At 40.7% G+C, this 25,588-nt stretch overlaps 1 protein-coding gene across 1 annotated transcript in view; it reads left to right on the top strand.

The window, feature by feature from the left end:
- plxna4 (plexin A4) overlaps positions 1–25,588 on the top strand; it is a 311,022-nt gene that overhangs the window by 162,761 nt on the left and 122,673 nt on the right. The window contains exon 4 of the mRNA XM_084711313.1: positions 18,715–18,843. Coding sequence (XP_084567439.1) covers positions 18,715–18,843 — 129 coding nt within the window. The remainder of the gene's footprint in view (positions 1–18,714; positions 18,844–25,588) is intronic.

Raw genomic sequence — 25,588 nt, 5'->3', positions numbered from 1 at the left:
GCTGTGACAAATCCCACCTCATGCACCTTGTACTTCCTGCGCAAAATGAGAGAAGCGCACCACAGCAAAACGCTTCCCCACCTAATTGAAATTTTGAGGTATAAGAGGATTTCTGCACAACGTGAGCTGACAGGCTCCATTCACCAAATATCCTCTTAGACTCGTCTCCCCCTCTCTTTCTGTCTCTCCCAGAGAAAGAATTAACTTTTATCTGTCTTCAAGTTTTAGTGCAGCTTACAGCCATCTCTATCTGAACGTTCTGCAGGTGATCTGTCTCACTCCCTTTCAATCTCTCCTCTTTTCTCTCTCTCTGTCATTCAGGCTTGCTTTGCTCCAACAGGGACACCTGGTTTTTCTGTTTGCTTGTGATACTTTTGCTATGTCGCCATGTAAAGGGGCAGAATAAGTAGACACTGGAAAAAAGATGCAGATTATAAGATAAGAGATTGAGGAGGGAGACACGATGGTGAAGAAAGGTGGACAGGGTGCAGGGTGGAGAACACAGACAGAGAACAACTGTGGTTATTAAATGCTCTTAAACTGTCGTATCAGCAAAGTTGAATTCACCACACATACTTAAAAGGGATAATTTTGATTTTTTTTAAGTGCAGTTGTATGAGGTACTTATCAGTAGTCAGTGTAGTGTACAGTAGACGCCAGTCAGTACGTCCCCAGTTTGGAAAAGTAGAGAGGAGTACCAGCGCAGAAGCTTAACCATGTGGACAGGGTCAGCAACAAAACATGTTTTCGCCACTTAAACTGATATTTATTTTTTGGGTGGACTTTTTTTTTTAAGTGTAGGGTATACACTGATTAATAAGTAACCCATACAACTGCACATAAAATAATCAGAACTATCCCTTTAAATCAACTGAATAGAAACACAGAAAACAATATCCGTACTGTGACACATTAGGATTAATAGCAACTCAGAATTGAATTTTCTGCATTGTCTGATTGTGTGTTTGTTCATTATGTTTTACATTACAGTAACTAATATATTTCCCTGTTTTGAGCCTGTGTAATTACACACGCATTGATACATCTACATGCTTACACATACAAACCCAGTAGTAAAGGTATCGTTTGTATTCAAACATGCTTGCACGCTCCCTTTATTTGTTCCCTCGTCTTTGTGATTAGATAACCAACCATCCCGAAACAACACGCTCATTTATTTATGGGGTGAAGTTATTTGACTCCCACTGTGAAGCCTCCATTATCATGCACAATACATTGCTTTTGTGCTACGGCATAATGCATGGGCGTGAAACTCTAATGTGCTCCCTTGATAAAGAAGCGCTAATTTTAGAAAAACCTCCCGCGGAGTCAGTGAAAGGACGGCTTATACTTGTGATGTCTTCATTGGTAGAGGAGAGGGAATGCATTAGAAAATAATGCACAGACCAAGATTTTACAGATTGGGTTCATGCCCAGGTTGGGAATCATTTTCTTGACTCTTGAAAGCAAAATGGATGGAATATATTATTTGTCTCATATCACAAAAATTGAAGAAATTGCCCTACCACCTACGTAGTAATAAGTGTCACTCAGACTAATGCATCATAGTGATTTTTTTTTTTCTCTGACAAGCCCTGTTGCTATATAAAGATTTAAGTAGGGCCATACCCTAATGATACAATTCCAGTGTGTCAGACATAATTCAGGATGAGGTATTGCACCACATACAAGGAGGCGTAGAAATGAACTTGTGTTGTGATTAATGTGTTTGCCTCTGGTGGATGTTTGGAGTGAGAGTAAGACGGGACGAGAGGCGAAAAGAAAATAGAAGTGACTTAAGAGAACCGGTCTAATTCTCTTGCGTACAGGTGGTATTTCTGTTCGCCCTACTCACCTTGTTATTTTTTTGAGTGCTATCAAACAACATGTGCAAAAATTATTAGCTTGAGCAGTAATGTCATCTTTCTTGAGGTGAAAAACAAAAGCATGTATGCGGAGTTTGGGTTGTAGGAGCAGAGATTCCCCTCTTTCTTCTCCCTGACATGAGTGAGGTGTGCTCTTAAAGTACTTGGAACATCTGGCGAAGGTGTTCCCAGTACCTGACGAACCAGCTACACCTTCTGGGCATCTGCATCGTAGATGCTTGGTCTGTTTCTAAGCAGGGCACAAAATGGCACCTGGCCACAGCCTTTCTCGCATTACAGCTAAATGGTACACTAAAATAATTTTCTGAAAGCATTTTAGGTGAGAAATATTTCATGCATTAACAGAATCTTTATCCATATTTGATCAGTCTTGTTGGACAAATTCGTGAGCCTGAGGCGTTGTGCTGGAGGGACCCGCTAACTGAGTTCAGTTGGATAGACATACAACTAATCAGAGCTGCTAAATGTTTGACTTGACTTTTCAGATTTGGTCCAGTGATGTACAGAACCTGCCCTATGTTAAATAAATGGTTGTGACCTGATCCAAGGCAGGTGAAATTTTGTGGCCAGACATATTTCATTTTAAGCTATTTTTTTGTGTAAATAGTGGATGAATATAAAACGTAAATAGCATTTATGTAGGTGTAAATTTAAATGCATGAAGTTATAGTTCCAAAGCTCCTGCGGCTGGTGGACATTGAAACCATTATATCAACTGGTTGTGTAGTTGTTGTGACACGCGCAGCCTTCATGGAATGCATCCAAACCATTTTCAGTGGACATTGGCCTTTAGTCTTGTTGCTCTCTCGCAGTCTCACCATCTTCCCTCCAATGATTGCCCTTACTATCGCTCATGCCTCGAGGGTTTACTGCAGTGTTATTCCTCGCTCTCGCTGTCCTCCTCACTCTCCTTGTTTTCATTTTCTCCCTCCCTGCCCGTCTCTTTGTCTCCCTCTCTCTGTCCCCCGCTATGCAAGCAATGCAATTTTTCACTTCAGTGGGAAAACAGGTATAATAGAGGGAGTGTGCCAGTCTGTTTAATAAAGGAATAAAGGCAAAGAGGAGAGATGAAGAGAGAAAAAAAGGAAGCGCCCTTGGGGCTGAAAACAAGAGAATATACACACAGACTACATACACACATACACACTTGTACAGACAATAAGGACGGAGCACAGAAATTCACACACCTGCTTATCTCTGAGGAATTGGTTGTGAGGTGCTTCCCTATTTAATTAGAAACTTTGGTAGGTACCTCATAAATCACCACAACATAAAACTGAAGGGTAGGCAATGAATGCTTCCCATATACAAGCTCAGTTGCGCACACATACACACACAAATCTGCACAAGTCCAAAAGGAGAAGCCATTGGTAATTCATGAATTCATGAGTGCGTGTGATCTCCAGCTTCAGTCAGTGATCCATAGATTTAATATGTGTGCGTGCACGTGTGTACCACTCTGCACTGAGTCTAGTCTGTCTTTACCGGAGAGGCTGACACCAGTAGAATATTATAACACCACTTTCAGGAGAAGTGCTGACTAAATGTGTACTTTGTCAACTTTTTTTTCCTCTAATATTTTATTGTAATTATACCTCCACCAATATATCAGTCACCTGATATTACCAGCATGATATTGGTTTATCACAACAATATTGGTGTGTATAATTATGGGCATTGTATTTATGTTTGACCCTTTTTTCCAGTTCAGTTTTAATAAATACATATATTTTGCTTAGGGATGTTGATGATTAATCATTTATCAATTATCAATTAATTGCTAATAGAATTTAACCAAATAAATATGTATTTATTGACAATCAATCAATAGTCTAGAAATGGCAGTAATAATCCCTCAGTTGACATTGTTTTGTCTGATGGAGGCATTTTAGTAATAAGGAAACAAGTGTGGTTTGTGTCTCATTAATTATTTATGATTTCTGGATTAATTGATTATTAGCATCTTAAATTATTTATGACGGGAAAATGCACAAAATCTGCATCCCTAACTTTACTCTATTTGTATTTTTCTATTTACAGTTTACATTTATTAAAATCACTGGTGAAAGTTAACATATTTTTTTATCAAACTGTGAAATAACCTGCATCAATCACGTGTCTTTGTTAAAAGTATTAACCACTTTTGAGGGATACTTGTCAAGAATGAGTGTTTATGAATATATTCTACATTTTGTATATTAAATGCTGCATAAAAAATACCTGCTGATATATCTATCAGAATTTTTTTACTCCCTATTATCGGCATTGGCATCGGCATTGTCCAAAAAGTCCGGTATCGTTCAGGTCTTATTGTGAAGAGCATTACAGATTCAAAAACATAAATACAACATAAATGAAATGGATTGTCCCTCCATGTTTTGGTATGTTTTTTCCCACACAGCCCTCACCCACTGCTTAAAAAATAAAATAAAATATACATGACAGTAATAACAATTACAAGATCAATCTAAAATACAAATAAGATGTGTTTGAGAACTTATATTTAATATTCAGTTCCCTCAACAAGATGCATTCAGTCATCTCAGTACCAAGCTAAGGATACTTGACTTTTAAAAGAGTTAAAATTTCCGTTTTAAGATCACAGTATTCAACTCTGTGATCACACTTGAGCAAAGACACAGGACAGAGATGGTGTTGTGTTGAGGAACCGTGCACAGGGGTGCAGAAAGGTCACTGTGTATGAGACTGTGTGCAGAGGACTGTGCACGTGTATGGCCCCGTGCATGTGTATTAATGCTTGAACTTGGGCCTGGTGTGTGTGTGTGTGTGTGTGTGTGCAGTTGTGTGGGTGTGTGTGGGTGGGTGCTTGTGCTTGTGTCTCTAGAGCTATTCTGATGGCAGTGTGTGGTAACGGGATCCAGGGTGATGTCTGCTCTCAGACAGCGTCTGGCTCTCAGTTCCCCATCTATTATTCACACACCTGGATACACGCACACACACGCACACACACACTCACACTCTGCCTTCTCTTCTAATGTCTTTACTACACTTTTCCACATTTGTGGCTGAACATTTAACAATTCATGTTTGTTGACTCTTTCTTGGCCTTGTCTTTGTGTGTGTGTATGAGCATATGTTTGCGAACACATGTCTCTGTGTATTTATGTATTTGTGCTTATCTCCCAGGAAACCAATCACACCCTTGAAGTCAATGAACTGCTCTGTTTGTCCTGGTAAACAAGCTGAAAATTAGTATTGACCAGAAAGAAGAGAACAGACTGATAAGCAGTAAAAGAAAAGAGATAGATAACCACTAAAACAAGGCATAGTCTGAGGGGAAAAAGGGACTAAAGAGTTCTCAAAGTCATCCCCTCACCTTGGCTAAAGTTGATCTGAGCCTGTCAGTAGGTCATTATCAGGCCTAGACATCTCTTTGGGGACCTGGGCCTTCTCCGCTACCATTTTTGGATCGACTGCTGATTGACATTTAGAGAAGAAGGGCATGGTCCAATCAAGAAAAGGCTATTGAGTTTGTGCAGTTAAGATGAAAGAATGCTATTGTGTTGTGAAACACGGCCTCACATAGGGATGGGTAAAGGTCACGGTTGGGGTGTCTGTGAGACGATCCTTTGACTGCTGATCAAAGTCTGTCACCGTTATGTAAAGAGAGCTTGTATCCATTTGACGTACCTGAGGAGCCCTAGAATCATGTTCCATGTAAGGCTGATCTAAGGTTTTTCTAACATTGCTATTTTTGTGGCTCCTATAATTAATCATGACCTCAGATTATCCCGGGTCAGTGATTCTCTTTCTCCTTTGCTCAGGAAACAAACAGATCCTCCACTCATTATCCTCAATGCTTGGATAAATAACTGACTGACAATTAAGGAAGCAGGATGTGGCCAGCTAATAAAAGTATCATTAGGTTTAGTTTTACGACTCAGTGGAAGAATGGGCATCATTGTCCTTCCATTGTTGCGTGGGTACATGTGGGACTTTTGGTCTTTTGCTTTTTCAGTCTCCAGCCTGGACCTAACCAACTTCCCAAACAAGCTTCCGTGCACATATGCTCTGTACACTTTGGGAAGATATTTTGGCTGGAAAGTTTCTCTAAGGCTGCGTGCCAGTGAATGTGGGAGGAAAGGAGGCAGGGAAATTAGGGAGCAGTGTTGTGATAAACATAGAAGTGGATAATTAGCAACTCAAATTTGCAGTCACTAATGCTAGTCAACACAAATATACTAACATTTATAGTGATAGAGAGTACCCCATTTTCATTTCATTTCAAGTAGGTGTGATATTTATTACCAGTTTTGTAGTCAAGGCCACCTTAACCGAAACCGAGTCATGACCAAGACCAGAGTCTATCAGGACCAAAACAAGAGCAAGACTTAGAGAAGTTGAGACCAAGACAAGGTGGGACCAAGGTAGGGCTAGACCAAGTCAAGACTAAAACCAGACTAACATGTGTAGCTAGCATTCACTAAATTTCTATGGGTAAGTGGTGAACAGAGTCTTGGTACAGAGGCACATTGCTAACTTTAGCTTGTTAGCATCATTTAAACTTAGCTTACCTTACTTTATGCTTTTCTAAGTGCTGCTAAAAAGTTGGAAGCGGCCCTAGCAGTCTCAGGTAGCGTTGCATTACAGAATTTACACACTTTGTGGTTAACCAAATTTTATTACAAAAGATCTGGCTGACATCTCCTCTCAGACAGGCACAGCTTCTCCTCCTGTCACCCACTGTCTTGCACATGAAGGAGGGTGGCGAGGGCTGACAGATTGAGAGCCGGTAACAGTAACAAAAACTTCAAATTAGAAATGAGTCAAGTTTTTGGTGGCATTTGAAGTAGGAAGTTTTTCTTTAATATCCTCGCATTTGTGGTCTTGACTGGTCTTGAAGTAAAGTCCTTTAGTCCGAGACAAGACTAAAAATGCAGTAGAATCGAAGACGACACTGAGACTCGCAAAAAATGTTCTTAATACTGGTAAATCTTATGTACTACAGTAAAACTATTTATATAGTGTAGTAAACTGTCAAAATATATGGACCGTCATGCGGATCAGATCTCATTTACAGGGAAAAAGAGAGTGATGGAGGTAGATATGTCCTTCCATCTGTTGCTCCTCAACCATCTCATCTTTTTCCTCTTCCCTCTGCTTCTCTAACATCAAAGCTAGCCGCCTCTTGCTCTGCCATATGTCCAGCTTCTTGGGTGCTATAATTCTCACAGGTGTGGACACCTGTGATACAACCTTTCCCTCACTTCTCAAATACACACACGCATGCTCACACACAACACGCAGAACCCCTTATTAGAATCTCAACATGATTATAATCAGGGGTTCCATTTATACAATTGGACCTGCTGAAGCAGTTTGCCAGCTGCACGTCTCCAAATGAATGGCATCCATAGCTCTGAGTTTGTCCACCGCTGCGTTGGCTGAAAGGCCAAGTCTTGATTCGACACAATAGGCTGATTTGGTGCCCTCACTACTCCAGGGGAGCATGTTGACTTCATTAATGGCTCCCAAACCCTTTTAGCTCTCACACAGTGGCCTCTGGTCACAAAATATAATGGGGTGCACACCAGTTTGTAGCACTGCCACCGGGTTGCACCGCTAATAGAGACACAGGTGGCGATGTGTGCGCAAATTATGCTACTGCCTCTGTGGAGTCCTTGAGGCCCAGCCAGTAGCTGCAGCAGCGATTGCAGGAGCAGCAGCTCTTATCACTGCAGCAAAACGGGGTAAGAAAGGAAAAACAGAAGAGGAAATAATTGGTTTGAAAGAGAAATGTGCGTATGGGTTTTTCTCAGCCAGGCCAGGTATTTGTCTGCACTAAATGAGGTCTGTCAGGAGATCTCTACCTGTCGCCTCCAACACCCTGCTGTGGCTCTAATGAGACAGAGAAAGAGGAATTGGATGGGGAAAGACAGAGGGAAAGAGGGACGGGGAGCAGAGGGGCTGTGTAGAGAGAGACAAGCTCTGACATCTTCTCTGCACAGTAAAAGTGATGGAATGATGCATATTGCAAGGAAAAATGGCAAAACAGAAAAATCGATGGCCAATGAAATGATGCAAGACCATGAGAACAGAAAGAGGGGACTGAGAGGGAAAAAAGAGATGGAGCAGTTGTTGAATAACAAATAGAAAAGGGACAGTTGTCTAGATGAAGCAAGGTTTGTTGCTCTTCACTGGGTACATTGAATACATTTGTGTGTGTTTTGTCTTATCCACTTGATAGAAGAGCTTTTCCTGTCCATTTCCGCATAGATTACAGCATCAAGCGCCGGGCCATTTTCCTATATTATCCGGAAAAAATGGGCCCCATCAAGAACCATATGCCAACAACCCATCAAGTCTGCGAGGCTTTTTATTTCCGGTCACATCTGGCAGTGAAGGGAGTGAAGAGTTTTCAGTCTAAAAATGTGTAAGCACAATCAAAAGAGAATGAACGGGAGACAACCTCCAAATTCACTGTTCTAGCAGTAGCGGTATAGAGTCTCCAGCAATCATAACAAGAAAGAGAAATTTAAAAAGAACAGGACGAAAGACTTTGAGAGAAAGTGAGTGAGTTGTTGGAAGTCAAGCAGTCACAAATGTTCTCAAGATTGAACCAGCCATAAGCCTGCAGGTATTTTAGTCAACCTCATGACTTACAGATTGAGACAGAACGACAGAGGGAGATAGAGGGAGAGAGTGAGAGTGAAAAAGAGCAAAAGCAACAGCAGAGGAGGGAAATGAGTAACAAAAGCTGAGCTGTGAGCCCCCTGCCTGGTCACACTGCTCTAAGGCAGCTCAGCAGTGAAGGGAATGATAGCAGGGAGACCTGTCACTCACCCTTTGAAGCCATGGGGGAGATTGAGAGAGCAGAGGAGGAACGGGGGGGAGAAATGACTTAGGAAGCCTCCAGACACTTGTCCCCTTTCACGTCCAACACCATCATCCCTCACAATAACATTCTTGTCCTTCTCTTTGCCTCTCTCCTTGCTTTTTCTGTCTATCTCTCAGCAGGGGGATAAGGTTAGATTAGTAGGCTGCGTGGACCTGCAGGCTAACAGGTACCACACCTTTAATGCCACAACGGTCAGTCACTGAGCCAGGGGTCCCCCTGCGGCTCTGTCTGCTTTAGTGTCAGATCCCAGATGTGAGGTGGTGGAGACTTGAAGAAGCACAAACAGAAACAAACATAAGTGCACATACATTGTCTCACTCAAAAGGCTTAAAATTGATTTTTGTTTTTTCCTTTGACTTTCTGTATTTCTTTAACTTTCCTGTTTAGGTATTTTGTGTTGCTGCTGCTTATAAAGGTAATTTCTTTTCATTGTGCAACGCTGTGTTGTGTAATGATAATAAAGTTTTAATCCCTTCAAGCCACATCCACATATAGCACTGATAATTAAAATCAGAATAGAAGAGAATACAATATATAATGAAATAAAAGAAAACAACTTCTACAGTTATTGATGGGCATATTTACATATACTCTTATACAACCCAGGAAATTACAGCCACATTTCCAAAAAAGTTTGGATGTTGTGTAAACCGTTTTGACCTATATTCATTTGTAAATGTACAAGCATTCTGAATTTGATGCCTGCAACATGTGAAAAAAGTTGTGATAGGGGCATGTTTACCATCAACTTCTCTTTCAGCAGCACTCAGTAAGCTATTGAGAACTAAGAACACATGTTTTCCAAAAACAGTTTGAATTATGGACACATCATACCACAGCACAATTTTCCACTTTGCATTAGTCCATCTCAGACAAGCTTGGGCCCAGACAAGTCAGTGGAGTGTCTTTGTTGATATATGGCTTTCACTTTGCATGGTAGAGACTTAACTTGCATTTGGAATCAGGGTTGCAGGCTTTAGTTACTTTGTGTTGCTGCTGCCATGACACAGTCACACTCAGGCCACCCACTAATACCCACATTGTCTCAGCTATACCACTTTAATCTCCCAGCACAGAGTTGAGGAGGTTCTCCGGAAGTGTCTTTTAACGTTCTGTTCCGAAACAACCTTGCCAAAATAAAACATCTGCGGAGGATTAACCTCAATAAAACCAAACCCAACAGGAGGGCCATTATAGAGGTCAAAATTCTGTATAGTTTTGACACTGCCAACGCAAGTCTCTGTAGTTACTTCCCTGCTAACAATGACATTTCCCTGATTTGCACCCACAAAGCACCTTCTTTCACAGTGCAGGCATCCGGGGAAACGCATTAATTAAAATCCTGCTGTGTAGCAGATATGCCTAATCGCAAACATAAAACAGAGAATAGTGAATTAAAAGCACAGAATGAGTTCAGTTCCACTCTGTGGGGTTTTTTGCCCACTCATCCTCCTATAGAGAGGAGCTGAGCCGGAAGGAAAGAAGGAAGGAAGGAAGGAAAGGAGGGGGGATTTTGAAAGTGTCATTAATGAACCAAATGAATATTTTGCTTCCATAAAGTAAGTAGTAAAGCCTTGAGTTGATGTCATACCTTTGGATAACTGCAAGATGTCCCCATTACAGCTTGTCATAAAATGTAAAATACTATGCCAAAAGACATTGTACATGTAGAAGTACCATGCCATTAGTCATTCATGTGTCACCTGCCGTACTTGTTTGAGAAACCACATACTTTAGTGCCTTCCTGTCTGGCTACATCTGTCTGCTTTTGATTGTCGCTAATAACTCTTGGCGATGAATAGCGGATCATGTGCGATTCTCTGCTCCAGCAACGCTACGCGACCAGCCTGGCATCCCACATTAGTGTGCCACTTCCTCGTTAATACCCAGAGATTAATGTCAAATCATCCACACTCCCCCACTAGTCTCGCACCAGTCCATTTCGCCTAAAGCTATATATTGAGGCATTGAACGTGGAAGAAGAGGGTTTGTCCTGGCATTGATTGACACTGAGAGATGGATCCAGTCCGCCTCCTAGCCCTCTATCCCTCTGTTATTCTCTCCATTCCCCCTCCCTCCTTTCTCTCTGTCTGCCATATGTTTCAGTGAGCTGGCCAGATTTGGGCAATCAGACAGCCACTATTGTATTGCTGTCGGTATGAATAGAATGCGTGGAGAGACACATTGCCATTATGTAGTGACGATACGTTGTTTCCTTTCTTCTTGTCTCTTTCACAGTCAATGTTCCTCTCAGTTGTCCCAGTCTATCTGTCTGGCTGTCTCTCGTCCTAGGCTCTTATTGCATGTCCTGTCTTGCCTGGTTGAATGCCTAACGCTCTGCTGTGGTTCGACAAAGAGGTTCGAAACTTGAGCGAAGTGTGGCAGGTTGGGTTACAGTGGCGTTTGGCATGTGGCTATGCTGTTGCTGCTGCAAAATGTTTCTGATTGGTATCTTGTACAGAGAAGGGACCCAAGGGCTTAAAGAGAAGAGCCCGGGAGACCTCTGTGTGCTCTGTACACGGCCTTTCAAAATAAAAAACGCCAGTTTATTGAAATTGACAAATCAATTCAAATAAATATTCTATCATTACTGTTATCGTGATAGTGTTAGCCAGTCTTTGAATGTCCTGAATGAGCTACAGATTTGTAGAACTAATAGTGCTCCTGTTTGTGTAGTTTTGACTTGCATTGAATTAGCATTGAACAACAACACCAGTATACCGTAAGGCCCTGGTTGTTAAACACATCTGTCTTTTAAAGTAATTTGTAAGTAAGTTTTGGAACAATGCTTATTATTTTCTCATATCCAGCAGAAAAAAAAAGTTCATGACCCTTTTTGGATGCAGAAATGCTGGCACTGAGACTGGGTTTGCCTGTGCACGTTTCAGAGATTTGGTGGAATTCCTCACACAAGTGTTGTGGTAATTTAAGTTTCCCAGCATGCTGTATGACTTTGGATGACATTCTGCTCCAGCCCACTCACCTCACTGTGGCTGCATGGCCCTTGTCAGACCGTAGTGATACTATAGTCAGCAGCTTATTCTGGCTTCCACCAGCACCATGTTGGTCATGGTGTGTGTTCCGGCCACGGTGTGTTAGTGTGTGTGCCATGCTTAACAGACTGCAACTCTGTGTGACCAGCCTTCCTTTTGCCACCCCAAAATCCATGCCATAGCGGGCAAGGACACAATCCTTCGATCGCTCAGGACCACACACACATTCCCCCCGCCTTTAGTTATTATATGTCTGAAGAAGCACGCTCTCATATGCTGTTTCCCCAGTGGGAGTGGGGGTAGTTCTGTCTGTCTATTTCCTACGCTAAGCCACAGTTGGCATCTGCATTATCGCTACTACAGCAGTATTTTTTAATGTCTCCTGAGGATTGACTTCTAGTTTCCTCCTTAAATGTGGACAATCTATCTCACCACTTGATGTAAAGTAGTTTCTACATAATGACAGATCTAAAATCAATAGAAGTGCTCAGGTGTTTAACCATAAGTACTTCATTTCAAAGGGCAGTTCTGACCAAAGGGATGTTCTGGGTGGCAACATTATTGACATCACTGACATTATTAACATTATTATTATATGTCAGGTGTTGACTCTGTAATTACTTGATACTAGAATGTTTCTTCAGTTGCTTGATATATTTTATAGCTTACATTGATTTTATTGCACAAAATAACAAACAATTTAAGCACAGGTCTTACAATTTCTGTAAAACAGCATATGTATAATAAGATAAAGACCCCAGCGTTACATTTTCACCTGCTTCAAGATGGACTCCACGCAGAGCCCGAGGAAGTGTGGTGGTTTCCATGTGCTTTTGTGGCACCCAGTGCCAATACGAGGAAACTGAGAGAGGGTACTCCTGTGGTTTTCACACCGGAATGGCTTCCCTGTCTCTATCACACCTTCTGCTAGCTGTTAGCCCCATGGAGAGAGGGAGATAGTCACTTTGGGCACATTATTTTTCATTGACAGATTCAAAGCAATAATACCATCTGCACATGGGGGTGAATTTGGGTTGCATTTGTTTTTCTCTGTGCTGTAACACTGGAACTGTTTTTGTGATGCATTTATAGTTGGCGAGTACTGAAATTCTGTGCTCAAGTATAAATAGTTACATTACTGAAATATTACTCAACTGCAAGTTAAACTACTGGTGTTAAAAATACTCTGAAACTTCTCAGTAGTTACCTTTTACCCACTGATGTTTAATGTGTTATCAGAAGCAGGCATTCAATCAAAAGTTGTTTCTGTTTCTCCAAAGCTTTTTTTTGTCCGTATGTCATTGTTGTTACTGGTCCATTTGCAATCAGATTGGCTAGAAAGATGCAGATATTAATTCCAAATTTTCTCTACTCATTCATAATTTAAGCCAACAATTCCATTCAAGCCCTATAATATCCCACATCTTTAATACAGTATGAGGTTTATTCAACTTTTTAATTCAGTTCATATAAATTAGTCCCTTTCCACTTTTACAGCTCTTCATATTCCTTCAACTACATGCAAAATTATTAAAGGCAGCATTCCATTTGGCATCAGCTTTTCAGTGCATCTTAAAATATTCAAAATCTTTCATACGTTTGTGATACTTATTCAACTTTTAAAGCCAGCAATGCAGTTTAGTGTCAGCTTTCAACAGCCAGTATTCACACCCGCAGTTTTGTCAGAAATTGCCTCCTCTAATTCAAACTTTACTGTAATTATGATTTTAAAAGTAAAGTAGATTACATAGTGCAATGCATACTTAAGTAGAAGTTGAAAAGATACTTGTAAATGTACAAATACCCAAAGAATGACTTAATCAAAGTAATTTACATTAGTTACTCCCCTCCCCCAAAGAAAGTGAAGCATACTCACCGAACGTCTGAATAGCTTTAAAAACCATAGAACCTCCACAGATATTTTAATGTTTTTGTGATGGTAAAAATCACAGAGAACGGCATTTTTACTGCAGAAGCCACTGTCTTTATCTCTTCCTCCAGTGATGGTGTGTAATTATCTCTCACATCCACTAGGGGGACACAGTTAATGTCCAGGGTGGTTGCTCTATGGAGGACTAGGATTTTATCTGTATGATCTCTGATGTGGCATGAATTTCTCTCACACGTGTACACACATTCGGACAGAGCTATTGAAGGACTGTTTACTACACACATTTTGCAGGGCAGAGGAAGCGTCCTCTGTGAGTCAAAAGTGCCAGGAACTCTCCCCACTCTCCCCCGAGTATCCGTCATTACCATATGAGTAGCTCCAGCCAGACGGGCTGCGTGCACATGCATGTGTGAGTGTAAGTGTGTAAAAGAAAAAAAAAAGAGAGAGAGTGAAATGCCAATGTTTCTTTACATGCAAGTGCTTGTGTGAACACTTATTTGTATGTGTGCAGTTATGTGTGGGCTCAATGCATCTCTTACCTTCCCACAACTCTGAGGCAAAATGAAGTCTGTCTGGCAGTGAATGTCTATTGTGTAGTGCTAATGTGATAGCAGAGATTAGCATTGTAATCCATTTAGCATAGAGCAGCTAATCCACTTTATTACTGTTGAAAAGGAATCAGATAATATTGGCTAGCACCACTGTAGCTGCCTTAATGATTTTAGGCTGATGAAAAAATTACTTAAAGATATATTAATAATTACTCTTGCTGACAATGAAACTAGGATTAGTCATTTCATAACACAACATAATCATTATTAGCTTTGGCTTTTCATCAAGGGAATTAAGGTATTGGTTGTGTTCAGTCTATGCTGAGTGGGCTTTTTGTTGTTGAATAGTGTGTTTTAATGGCAATAATAATCATGCACTAGCTCTTTTTTTCTGTTTTTTTTTAAAGAATGGATGCTTTAGATCAGGGACTAAACCACATCATAATTACCTACTAAAAATAACATATCCAAATTGTGAAACAGTCTGAAAATATTCACAGGTTTAGGTGTTTACAAAACAGATAATGCAGCCTGAGATGTCTTAAGAAAAATAAGTGCAAGTGTTTCAACAATATAAATCAGGGATAGCAGTAATAGTTCATTTGTATAGCACATTTCAACAACAAAGTAATTTGACATGCTTTGCATAAAACATAAAAGGCATGGAGACAAAATGTAAAAGGAACATGTAAAAAAAAAGACATTTCAACACATTTAAAATAATGAAATAAAAATAAGACAAGGCTGTAAAGTAAAAGTTACAGTGTAGAAAAAGATTACAATATTAATCAAGAGCCTCAGAGTTTGTTCCAGAAATGTGCTGCATAAAAACTAGAAAGCTGCCTCTCTATGTTAAGTTTTGTCTTGGGGGACAGAAAGTAGACCTTTCCCAGACAACCTGAGAGGTCTGGGTGGTTCATAATGTAGCAAAGGTTCAGAAATGTATTTTGGCCCTAAACTATTCATGCTTTATAAGCCAGCAGCAGTATTTTAAAGTCACTTCTTTGGCAGACAATAATTAATAACTTCTCCGCAATTTTCACACTTTGCAAAGTCATCCAATGGGCCGGATTGGACCCTTTGGCAGGCCGGTTTTGGCCACATTTGACACCCCTGTTTTAGGTGTATATTTTGGAGTATTATTTCTTCAAAGCACAGACTTTAATATCAGAGTCTGCTCTGTGCTCTTTTAATATCTACAGGCCCAGGGTGACCCTGCTGTGTAAAGAAATAAAAAAGGGTAAAACTGCTATTAAATGCATTGTATGTGCCAATTATTGTATATATAAGTCCACTGGTCTTTGATTTTCTCTCTGTCTCCCCTACGCGTTTCCCTCCAGTCCCAGTGTGACTCAACCAGCCAGTGTTGCATGCTTGCGGACATGCTGTGCACTCCCCGGTGGCTCATTTGTTTTGTTGGCGGTCAGATTGAGGGATAATATACAGGAGCTTCCCCTTGAAGCCCCTCTGCTCCCTGGTGACTGTGGATCTGTCCCAACACAATAAAACTCTATATTCAGCCATTGCCATAGACTATCTGCCCCTTAACTCTGCTCAGCAATTGGCTCCATGTACAGTGGGGGTAAGCTGATACACACACACACCATCGCATACATGCGCATGCACACAGACACACATGCTGTGTACTGTGCACAAATGCACCTACCGCTCCTCAAATTAACTCACCCGATCGGGCAGATTAGATAACCCCACCTGCTGAATCTGGCCTCGGCTCGCGTGGACGTTTCTTTCTTCCTACCTCCCTCCCTCTTTTCTTTCTTTCCCTCTCTCCTATTCGCCTTCTGTTCTTTTCTTTGCAACTGACCCGAGTGCATACAATGGTTCCCAGTGAAAGTGTGTGCGGCTTTGATACACAGAACTCAAGGTCCTTTGAGATCGAGATCACTACACAAGCCAAGCAGGAGGCAGAGTGAGAGAGGAAGAATGACTGAGAAACAAAGGAGAGGAGGGAGGGCAGGGTGAAATCAGGGTGAGAGATGGTGCCTGGTTAAAGAAATGTCATGTTGTGAAACTGGATATCAGTAGAAGCAGCAGGAGTAGGGCAAGACATGAACTGCACCTTGTGTACTTAGGTTTCTCTTTTTACTACACAATAGTTGATTGTCAAAGCAAAGACAAAGAAATGTTAAATTGGGCTGCAGGAGAGCAGTTGATAGTTGGTGATTCGTTTTTTTTAAATGTGGAATAAAGTTCAGGCCTGGAGATACTGACATTCAGTCACTGAAGTAAAAAGATTGAGCATATAGTTTTTTTTCTAGTATGTGATATTTAATTATGATGGGGTACAATGAGTGAGTTGTTGTTCACTCCATCCTTCCCTTTAATAATTTTAATGTGACTATTTGATCCTTCAGTAACGATGAATCTTAACAAAAGAAGATGAAAAAACATATAAAGGATTTTGTTGGTTATTTCCTGTTTTATTTTGGTAGTTTCTGGTCCTCCCTCGTGTGTTTTGGTTTTACTTCCAGTCTTTGTCATCACTAATTATTTTCACCTGTCTTTGGCTGCCCTCACTTGTGCCTTGTTATCCTCCCCTCCCTAGTGTATTTTATCCTGTGTCTTGTCCTCTTTAGTTTTTTTCTCTTTTGTCAGTGTTTCCTGGAGTTTTGTTTGCTTTAGTTTTTGATTCCCCCCTGTATGGATTTTTTTTTTGGATTTCTTCTTCCCCTGCCTGGATTTTGGACTCTTCCTCGTTATTCATGTAAGCTTTTGCTGGTCTTTGGTTTATCTCTCTGCCTCCTGTTGTCTGCATTTGGGTCCTCTTAATTGAACTTGTAACAGCCACTGGAATAAAGGTGCTGTAAGTGACATTTACTGCCACTAGTGGTAGCTGTGGAGGACTGGCATCTCAGAACAAAACAAATGTGAGCTTTTTTATTGGAGACAATTGCTACAAAACCCAGATCAAACTGTGAGATTAGTAATGTATTGCCAGCTGCAGTTTTGTGCCCCGCTTGGAAATGGAGCCCCCCAGAACTCAGACCAAACTGAAACTAGGCAGTGATGATGAATAGTATGTAACTTATTCACCGCTCAGCAGGCTATTACTCCATTATATCTTTACATAGCAAATAGTTGTTTACTGCCATCTAGTGAGGCTGAATATCTTACATTACACCTTTAATTTTTGTCCCAAACAAATAGATTAGTTCTGTTTTCATTTGGTACAGCAGCATTTTATAAAAGGAATCAGTCTACTTATTGATAATAGTTTAGGTGTCTCAACCTTGAGGAGATGTCTGCTTAAGGCGGGCCTGCAGAGAGGTATTCTTAATGATATGCTGACAGAGTATGTTGTCATCAGCGCATTATAATTAATCATATAGTGACTCACCTGTCTGCTCGACCATCTGCTTCCTGTCCAATTATCTCCCGTTCGTGCCTGTTACCCGCAAACCCTTAAGTGCTGAAGAGCACAAAGAACTACCAAGAGTCATCACAACTTTAACAAGACCTGCTCCACACCTGTCGGCAAACCCACACGGGTCTGTGAGTGTGTGTGCGTGCTTGTATTCTACTGGGTGTTGAAAGTTGCTGGGGTAGGTATGTGTCAGAACTGTGTGTTAGTGGGAAATTACTGCGAGAGGACCAGATTTAGAAAGGATCATTTGGAACACATCCTGTGCATACGCACGCGTGTGTGACGATGTAAGCAGATGTTCGGGCACAACCCCACAACGCTCCCATCACACCACCAAGCGTGCGTGGGGCCAATTCCATGCACTTTCTGCTGAGTAAACACACCTAGGGGCCCACAGACCACACCTCTTGCCCAGATGCCTAATTACCGTAATCACTTTTGAATGGCTGAAGCTGCGATAGAGAAAGATGAGCTTCTCAGACACAGCACTGAGAGCTATGATGCATGTGAAAATCCTGAGGCAGTATGTGGTAGATGGGCAATTTTGTCAATAATAATGTTCAAAAGTACCTTTTTAATGATACCTTGATCCCTAATTGCACATGTTGTTGTCCTAGACGCCACCTTTGTTCCATTACCCAGTCTTTCCTTGAGGAAGGCAATATTACTCTTTATCACTTTGCCCCTTTTTTACCTCAGTTATTCTTTATTTCCATATTATATTTCTAGCCCTGTAATTAGCTCAGTCCATTTCATTTATTTTAAATGCTGGCTATTCTGTACTCTTCACTTCTTCTGGGATAACACTGGTAACACAGTTGTAGAGTTCAAAAAGCTAAACCAATTACAAAAATGTCCCTGGTCCTGACAAAGGCTACTTTAGAAGACACTGAGATACAGTAGTTGTTTTGCATTTTCATTTTTTTCCCTATATCTGTAAAGTAAAATTAATAAGTTTCATAACTTTCTATGCAGTCGGCACTAATTCAGTTAAACTGTTTTGGAAATTTGCCTCATATTAGGTTTGGTATGTTTTTTTTTAATGTTGTTATTGTAATACCTGAGAGGCAACATGAGCCCTACAGTGATTAGAAATATTAGGGTTTATTAGATAAATTCATTCTTAATGTCCTTCTGTGTTTTTTCCAGATCCGGGTGGACGGCTCCTCTCGTGCTCTCCAGTATGAGACAGTGCAAGCGGTGGAGAATGGACCCATCCTCCGAGACATGGCCTTCTCTTCTGACCACCACTACCTCTATGTCATGTCTGAGACCCAGGTCAGGCGCACACTCTCACACATATACACACACACACACACACACACACACACACACACACACACACACACACACACACACACACACACATCAAAAGCCCCCCCTGCTGACTCAATATCATAACCACTGGCATTTATCATTTTGTTATGTCACAGGGTAGAATAACCTTTGGTGTAGTGTGGAGGATTTCATTACAGCATGGCTGGAGGAGAGAAAAGGATTAGATGGACTGTTGGATGCTATGACCGTGTATTTCCACAGAAACAGACTGTGAGGGGAGAGCTGGAATGAATAAATGTGTTGAATTATCGGGAGAGAGGAGAGTGGTCTCAGTCCACTTGTGTGTGTTAGTGTGTGTGTCTGCACATACAGATTCACACACTCCCTCTCTTAGTAGCTTTGATGACATGGAATGTGAAGCGAAATAGCAGCACTCTATGTAATGGACACAGAGAGACTGAACACCTCTAAAGTAGCATCACGGAAAGTCAGTAACACACATACTGTGCTCACATAAATACACAAACACATACACCTATGACTCACTGTGATACTTATTCACTTTCTCTTTATATTACACACCAAAAGACATGCAGCCGCAAGCATGTACTTGCATTATAATTTATACATGTACAGAAGAAAGCTGTTCATGTTTATGTCTTACAGTATGTGGGGGAATAATGAGTTATGTGTACGCTGCGCTAAACATTGTCAGGATAAATAGTGCAGGCAGTGATGGACTGTCCATCTGGCAAGGTTGGCAAATGCCAGAAGGGCCGCCCGAGCTACTGGCCTCCTGGGCCGCTCAAAAATGAAAAAGATGAATGTCTGATTGCATAGAAAAAAAACTTCTTAACTCAAGGAATGCACTCAGTAGAGTGCAGATCAGGCAACCTGATTTTGTTTTTCTTAGAAACCTTAACCTTGACCTGTGCAGGGCGTCCCTGCATCTCACCCAGTGTTCACTAGGACAGGCTCCAACCCTGCCAGGCTTTTATGTGATTCTAAAATAAATAGTCCAGCTTCTTTTCCCATGATGCCCTTGTTGCTAACTTTACACTATCAAGTGACGTCTTGCCAGCATAAGGAGGTGTTCATGCTTATAGATAAGTTATGGTAACTCAAAAAGTGATCCTGAAGCTAGAGTCAGACGATGTGATACACAAACGATAAGGTTGCAAAAAAGAGCAAATTCCTTTCATGCGCACTAACCAGGCTACGTGAAGGTAAGCCTGAATTATTGTTACTGTAGAATACAGTGTAGCTATAAACTAGTGGTTATATTGTAGCTATAAAGCTGGCATGGGTGGCGTTGAGGAATTAAAAAAGCCCGATGCCATCTGAAATCCATTTGAGAATGTGGATAAAATTGTGTAGAGCTGAATATTGTTTGTAGCAGCCCTCGCTAGCATTGTGTTTGTTGTTGTCAGCTCTTTTATTTTCGCATGGCGAGGTCTTCCCGTCTTCTAGCCTAATTAAAATTGCAATTTCTCATCTTATAATCTTTTGCGACAAGGGTGGACAATTTTGGGTGCCTTACCAGCCTTATACCTGAAACCGATGAATCTGTTTTGTGATAAAACAAATTCTTGGTTGTGTGGATCCCACTTTATTGCTGTGCAGCGTGAAAGAGACCAATTTCAGTGTGTTTTTTTCAGAAATTAGAATTATTGTTTTGGTTGGAATTAGTCTGCTGTATGTTATAAATGCCAGGGACGTTTTATCTTTTTTTAAATCCCAGTTTGTCACTGAGTGCAGACCAATCATTTTCAGACTCTGAAAGATACAGTGACCGTGTCCACAAAGTGTTGAACCTTTTGTCCCTTTTTTCTGAAAAAATAAACCAGACCTTTGCAGAATAATTTCATTTATTTGATGTCCTTACAAGGAAATTAGTCCAACTGAGTCATGATTCCAGGAGTTAATTCATCACGGAAACCATAAACACACAGACTTCTTACCATTCAACACAAGCATTATCTTTTCATCAAATGCTGAAAAAAGGCTACTAATCAAATCACTCCAAGACAGGTTCATCAATCAAAAAAAAAAAAAGGTGGTTCTCTCTCTTTTCGGTTCAGTGTAGCCCCATTCATTGTTCATTATTAATGTGGCTGTTATAATATTGCAAAAGCTCGGAAGTTGAGATAATATGCATATCATACCCTCTCTCCCGCCTCTTTATCTGCTGCCACCCGTAATCACAGAAGGCCACTGGTGTTTTGTTGGCAGCGATAGCCTAGTTACCCCTGTATATTGTCTGCAGCTTCCAGAGGATTATAGACCTCTCTGGCACCATGAAAGTGTCACTATTTACTAATGTGTAGTGCAATGTGTTTGTGTGTGTTTGTGTGTATGCATGCACATTTTAAGAGCCCAGATTATCCCGATAGCACTTTAAATATCAGACAGACAGTGAGTTGAAGGTGCCCTTTCAAATGCAGCGCTCATTGCCTCTCCTGAGGTCTTAGTCATTCCATCTGCACAGAGAATGGAAAACGAAGGGAGGGAGAGACACAAGTTAACATAATAAGGACATTTAGGATGCTATTTTGTCATGGCATCCTATTACATCCAATTACTCTTTTGTACAAATCTGTTAGCCAGCAATGTGAGAATTTCTCTCTCTCTCTTTTGGATTGCAGTGTGTGTAATTGGGCTTACAAAATATATTACAGAATAACAAATGAATTGTTAGAAATACTTAATTCCCATTTCTTCCCATTATGTTGGATTCTTTTATGTCTCGTTATTATCGCCCAACATCGTGTTACAAATTTAGCATTTTTAATTTGCATGCCAATTAGCTTATATTGGAAAAAAAAAAGTGAGTGAACCAAGTGAGTTTTGTTGGCCAGTAGTGGTCCTGTGTGTGTGTGTTTGTGTGTGTGTTAGGCCTTCGTAGTAATTAGTCAATTAGCCTAGTTAGAGGCCTGACCTCCACTAAATGTTTAGGAGGAACATCTGGGAATTACCATACACACAAATATAGAGCACAGTTAATGAACACAATACACACACATTAAGACACTCATTTACCGCTGAAGGGTGTAGACAACAAAATAAGAGTGAATAAAGTGGTTTTATTCCATCTATTCATTGATATACTTTACAGATTTGGTGTTTGTTAACTGACTATAACATTTCTGCTAGATTTGTATATTAAGTTATTACCAATATTTGATAATTTCCTGAATTAAATTGACCAGTACTGATATTTTTCTCATTTCAATGCAATATTTCTCTGTATTCTAGACTCAGTTGAGCTCTGTATTGTCATAATGGGATTTCACAAGAGCAGCTTTCCATGATTTACAGTTATTAAAAAACACCCTTATTTATTGTATATACGCTCTTTATGCAGCCCCTCTATTCCCCTTCTGTCTGAAACAAACTATTTTACTGTTGGCTGTTGCGTTTCACTGATTACTGTACACAACTTTCTTCACTGATTTTGATGAAACTGGATTATATTTCATGGAGAAAATATTTTCTGGTCGTCCCTGTGATATCCTCCAGCTGTTCTCTCTCAGCTTTTCTAACGGACAGAATTTTACTCATTGTTAGAGACTATTTCAGACACTAGCTGGCTGTTTAGCACAGAGATAGGTCAGTATAGCACCCAGAGCTTCTGGACACCACCTTAGCTTTGAAAATAGATATAGCCACTGAATTTTATTAATTTACTGTTTATCATAATGTATTGAAATGTCCCTCAAACTCCTTCAAAACCAACACCAGCATTTTCTATGAGACAAACCGAACACAAACATATGCCTGTGCAGAGGGGACGTCCATACAAATAAATCCACATATGCCAAGGTTAACCCATTGTCGGAGGTTGAAAGAAATGTTCACATATGTTTGCCTCATTTTTTGACCCTTTAGCCAGGTTTAATTTGAACATGGCAGAGTTTGAACGGTTTATGACAGAAAATAAGAAAAGGTCTCCTTTAAGACCTCAGTGCAACAGCTGAAAAACGCTGCTTTTGTTGTCAGGAGTACCTGTCCTGATTTACTGTTAAACACAACACTGTTTCCAAGTGTCTGCAATCACTGAAGAGGAGCACAAATCACTTCACCTCAAATGTAGAGAACACATAGCAACAACAATATTTTGGCATAGCAGGCAACACGCATGCACATTCCTTAGTCCCAGTGGTGGCAAACGCTATGAAAGCACCTCGAGCTGGTCGATAGCAGAGGGCCACCTGCTGTTTCTGGGGCCTGGGACCCAGACAATCTGAGACAGTGTGATAAATGGAACATGGGAGAAATACAGAAGGAGGAAACACATGATAGAAAGAGAGAAGAGGAGGGGGGTCCCACAACGGGAGGCTGAGAACAGAGTTGGTCGATACAGCTCCTCTCCTGCTGTTCTTAGCCTCAAAAACCTCTCCTTGGGATTGGTGATGTCAGGCCCAACAGACAGACCTCCTCTGGATCCCAGGTGATGTGAGAATACAGTACAGGACAGAGAGGACAAGAGGGTCAGGAAAGGGACAGAGAGTGGACGTTAAAGGTCCAGTGTGTAAGATTTACTGGGCTTTATTGGCAGAATATGACAGAAATGTAATATAATATTCATAAGTTTGTTTTATTGGTTTATTATCACCTGAAAATAAGAATTATTTATATCTGCAGAGGATGCTGGTCCATGGCATGCTGCCATGTTGCACCACAATGTTTCTACAGTCATCCAGAATGGACAAACACTGAGGATGGGGATGGGGATTTTGCAGGGTTTCTACCAGTGTATTGCAAAAGGCAAGGCCAAGGTTGACTCCCAGCAGGCATAAGTGAGTTTATTAAAATTTTATTTATACAATATTTTTAAACTGAAATGTGTTATACAAGTGACAGACTTGTTTCAAACTTGTAGCAAACCCCTTTAAGGTATAACTTGGTGTGTAGGTTGTGCGTGTCAGCAAGTGTGTCGTTACAAACTGCTTTTCCATGTTTTGTTCAGTGGAAACTTGGCTGGAGGAAACCCTGTTTTTTATGTTCTCATACTAGATTCAAAGGCTGCGAGTTTAAGTTAAAGACCATTAGACAAAGACCAATTGGAGACCTTCATAGCTGTGAGTTGAGTTGCTCCCATTTTTGATCTTAGCAGTTGATGGTAAAGACAACAAAGCCGAGAAAGGCTCCGTAAACTTCTGCTTTTCATTAACGGTAAACAAATGCAGACCTTGTCCCGCTGCAATCATCGCTCTCTATCAGAAAGTGAATTAAAGAAAGCAAACATAATTACTCAGGCTATTTAATGGCTGCCCAGCTCAGTAATTTTTTATCCATCAATGGACAAACGTGTATTTTGAGATCTAACTAGCAAAGCCTTTTCAGTACAAACTTCAGTATCATCATTTTCCATCCAGAAATAAAAGAATTTGGACATGATTACTTTGGATCTATATGGACTGAAAGAATCTGATAATGCATGACTGTATAATGATATGTGTAATTAATTGTGAATAAATTACTGTGACCACTGGCACACCTTGACAGAGAGGTATAACTCCAGCTGCAGGGAGGGACGTCACGCTGAGAGTCACACTGCACCCTGCTTGTCTGTGTCACATTATACACTCATTAGAGAAGAGAAAGCTGGCCAAACACAAACACACATACCCATGTATTATCGTGTACACTGCAAAAAATGCTCTCCGCAGCCCAGTCATTGTATTTTTCTCATCCTTCATTAAATTCCTCTTCCATCCTTCCAATTGCTTTTTCTTTCTCTCTCTCCTCCATCCTGTTACTGTGTCCTCTTTGTTAGGTTTGTTTTTCTTTCGGGATTATAGATTTTTGCTCGTACAACCCCTATTCATTTCTAAGGGGATTTGTAAAGCGAATGAGGATTCAGCCTTTTGTGTTCCTTGCTCCTCTTTCTTCATCTCTTTTTTTTCTCCATCTCTATTCCAATTCTAACCCTCTCTTGCAGCACATTGTCATTTTTAACCCATGCCACCCCCCCCAACCCTCTATTCCTGCATTTCTTCACCAGTCCCCACTAGCAGAGTAATCTGTCATCCCTGTTCTCTCATTAATCCAGTGATTGGCTGTCCTCTAATTGGATCTCTCTCACTCTCCCATATGCACGCACATGCTCTAACATAGACACACACACACACACACACACACGAGTCATCTTATTAGTGGGTTAAATAGATGTTCTGGTATAAGGAGGACAGTCAGATTAGAGAATGAGCTGTTATTATGGATGTTGGGGTTGGTGTTTGAGTGACAGGGGCAGGTCAATCCCACTGTTATATGAGCTGGTGCTGTGCTCCAGTACAATGTAACTGTGCTGTTAATGCTGGTTCATCTGTCAGCCACAATGAGAAAATCTGAGTAGAATGAATGTGGTGGTGTCTGCGGAGGTGGGGAATCATTTCATCATTAGTTCAGCATATAAATTAAAAGTAAAAATCAGACACTAAAAAAGCATTTGCTTTTAGTAGGTGTTATAAACGTCTATAAATAAAAGTCTATATTTTACATAAATATCTGTACATCTACCTGAGTAAAGAATGCATGGACTTTTGTCACCTCTGTATGCTGTTCTTCAAATGCAGATGCCTGTGCATGTCACCTCAGATTGTTAAAGCCTGATTCAATGGCAGAAAATTCTGCAACTTCTGATAAATTCCCAATACCCCATTTGCCTATGGTACAAAACAAGTGTGTGAACATGTCTCATCAGCCTTTCCTCGGATTAGCAAATAATATTTCTGCAAAAGAA

Source organism: Lutjanus erythropterus, chromosome 22, assembly GCF_056507025.1.
Source record: "Lutjanus erythropterus isolate fLutEry1 chromosome 22, fLutEry1.hap2, whole genome shotgun sequence".
NCBI lineage: Eukaryota > Metazoa > Chordata > Actinopteri > Lutjaniformes > Lutjanidae > Lutjanus > Lutjanus erythropterus.
The sequence above is the reverse complement of the archived record's forward strand: the minus strand, read 5'-3'. Positions and strand labels throughout refer to the sequence as shown.